Source organism: Penaeus monodon, chromosome 17 (assembly GCF_015228065.2).
Source record: "Penaeus monodon isolate SGIC_2016 chromosome 17, NSTDA_Pmon_1, whole genome shotgun sequence".
Lineage (NCBI taxonomy): Eukaryota > Metazoa > Arthropoda > Malacostraca > Decapoda > Penaeidae > Penaeus > Penaeus monodon.
Window position 1 is genome coordinate 3,917,344 of NC_051402.1, and position 2,500 is coordinate 3,919,843.

At 52.3% G+C, this 2,500-nt stretch overlaps 1 protein-coding gene across 2 annotated transcripts in view; it reads right to left on the minus strand.

Annotated features, from left to right (window-relative positions):
• Window positions 1-2,500, minus strand: part of LOC119583478 (alkaline ceramidase-like) — a 45,004-nt gene that overhangs the window by 462 nt on the left and 42,042 nt on the right. For both annotated transcript variants that reach the window (XM_037931987.1, XM_037931986.1), the window contains exon 2: window positions 1-1,312. This exon is cut by the window's left edge and continues 462 nt beyond it. In XM_037931987.1, the coding sequence (XP_037787915.1) occupies window positions 482-1,294 (813 nt within the window). In that variant the 5' untranslated portion in view covers window positions 1,295-1,312 and the 3' untranslated portion in view covers window positions 1-481. The remainder of the gene's footprint in view (window positions 1,313-2,500) is intronic.

Below are 2,500 nucleotides of genomic sequence, written 5' to 3' on the forward strand. Positions count from 1 at the left end.
TGAATGGAATGACTTCATAAATATGTAAGAAATCACTTCTAAAGATGGCAAGGGAGGGAGGGAATGGGGAGGAGAAGAGGACAGGGCAGGGCAGGAGAGGACAGAGGTCAAGAGGGAGAGATGGAAGGAGCGATATAAAAAGGATAAAGAAAATGACATGCATAGAGACACACTATAGCAGATAATGATATCTAATTCACAAATTGATACTTCTTTAAAAAATAGAAAAATGTTCTTTGACACCTAGCACCATTTTACGAAAATAAAAAATAAACGAATTCAAGCTGTATAATACACTAGTCAAAACAGCAGCATGGGGCAGTGCTTGATTCGCTTCCTTCACTGCACCAGTAGGATCTTGTCGATGTGACTACTGCTTTGCAATACCGACTAGATGCGTGATAAGCGTTTTGCAATCATGTGCACCTTGCAGGTGTGAGTGTATGGTGAGCGAGTGAATGAGCGAGTGAGTGTTTCAAATTCAAGGCGTCTTATCGTGCCTGGAGCTCTGACAATAGACGTATGGCAGCCCCCACCAGCGGTTCGGCCAATACCTTAGCGTGGGCTTCTTCTCGGGCACCTCTTGAATGGCGTGGAAGTAGCAGAAGAGGACCTGCGTGTTGTACGAGCTGAAGAAGATGAGGATATGCCAGAGGCCGTGGAGGATGGCGAGATCGATGGCTCTGAGAACGGTGCAGAGGATGTGGTCGCCAACCCAGGCCGTAGCGGCGAGGGCGAGGCCACTCAGCGTAACCATGCCCAGGCGCTTTACGGCGGGGTCGCTCGCCCGCCGCACCTGCACCGTCAGCATGGCGATGGCCGGCGACCCGACGCCAAAGAGCGCGTAGCAGTTGATCGCCGGCTGCACGAAGGCCGAGCCCGTGATGAGGATGGCCAGCAGCGAAACGGCCAAGTAGTACATCCTCCGATTGGCCTGCAGGAACCGAGGGCGGAAGTGCACCGGCGTGAACAGCGCGTAGGACACCATGAGCAGCCACAGGATGGAGAGCTCGTCGAGGAGCTGGCCGAGGAGGGAGAGCGTGGCGTGGAAGTAGGCCGAGGAGATGCCCACGATCGTGAAGAACACCCACACCACGTGGATGCCCCGCGACACGTGCTGCGCGTAGCTGTCCCACAGCCTCATGCATGCGCCGGGGATCACCAGGAACAGCACGTTGCTCACGGTATTGACGAACTCGGCGATGTGAGGCGTGACGGTGTAGTTGTCCTCGCACCAGTCGACGGGCGACGTCCCCGCGCCCACCCACTGCAGCAGCACGCCCGCCCCCGCCATCACGTCCACGACCGCTACCTGCAACATCAAGCAATGTGTCAGAGGGATTTCTATTCAGCTTCAACACTTACCAGCTTCTACACTTAATGTGCTTATCTGATGGGACATAAATAATCGATTAACCAAATACATGGTGAAAGTTTAAAAATCATAGCTATTGTAAAGAATCTAGCACGTGACACCGCATATAAGAAACGCATTTGCCACAAGTCGCAACCATATAATTAGACTAGATCACACACAAACACATACGCGCACATACATTTCCTGTGATGTGCGTCTGTACATGCGTGTGAACAAGTGAGGAACACAAAGGACAGTCCCGGGCCGGCCACCCACGCCCACGCGAGGACGGGCCGAGGGCGCGCGGCCTCGCCTCGCCCCGCCGGCCACGTAGGGAATATCACAGCAATTAACTTGACGCCGTCTTGCGAATGGGCGGCTTCCTCTGCCGGGCTGGCCTTGCCCTGCCGCGCTCGGGCTCACCTTTGCGAGCGCCAACTTGCTACAAGCTGGTTTCTCTTTCTCTCCTTATTACCTCCTCTCTACGAACTTCAGCTCACTGGTATACATTTCTCCTTGCTGTCCACATTGAACACATTTTCGGTACTTCTCAGTCCATTAAAATCCGCTCGTATGTGTGTGTATGTGTGTGTGTGTGTGTGTGTGTGTGTGTGTGTGTGTGTGTGTGTGTGTGTGTTGTGTGTGTGTGTGCGCGTGTGTGTGTGTGTGTGTGTGTGTGTGTGTGTGTGTGTGTGTGTGTGCGTGTGCGTGCGCGTGCGTACACATGAAAGCTGGAATAATGCAGTGCCGCATTGATATGGATAAATAAAACCGTCTCTGACCAGGGACTCGAACCTCTGCCACTCCAGACATACCCGGAATGACCAGCACCAAACCAACTATACCACCGTGTATGGATTGGTTTATATACTTACATATACATGTACATATAATCTCGGCTGTTATAATATTCGAGAATATTACCTTAGCCTCCTTTCTTCTCGGTCACGAAGATGCTTGAGAGTATAACCCAAACCACTCAAAGCGCCTCTTTTCTTCCGTTTTCTCGCCCTCTTCATTCCCGACGAGAAAGAGCAACTGAAGTACCCACGCTAATACCCAGGGCCACGCAGCACCAAGCCATAAGGCCACTGAACCAGAGTTCCTCATTCTGCGAGGCCCAGAATCTCGCGGCCTTTTTTT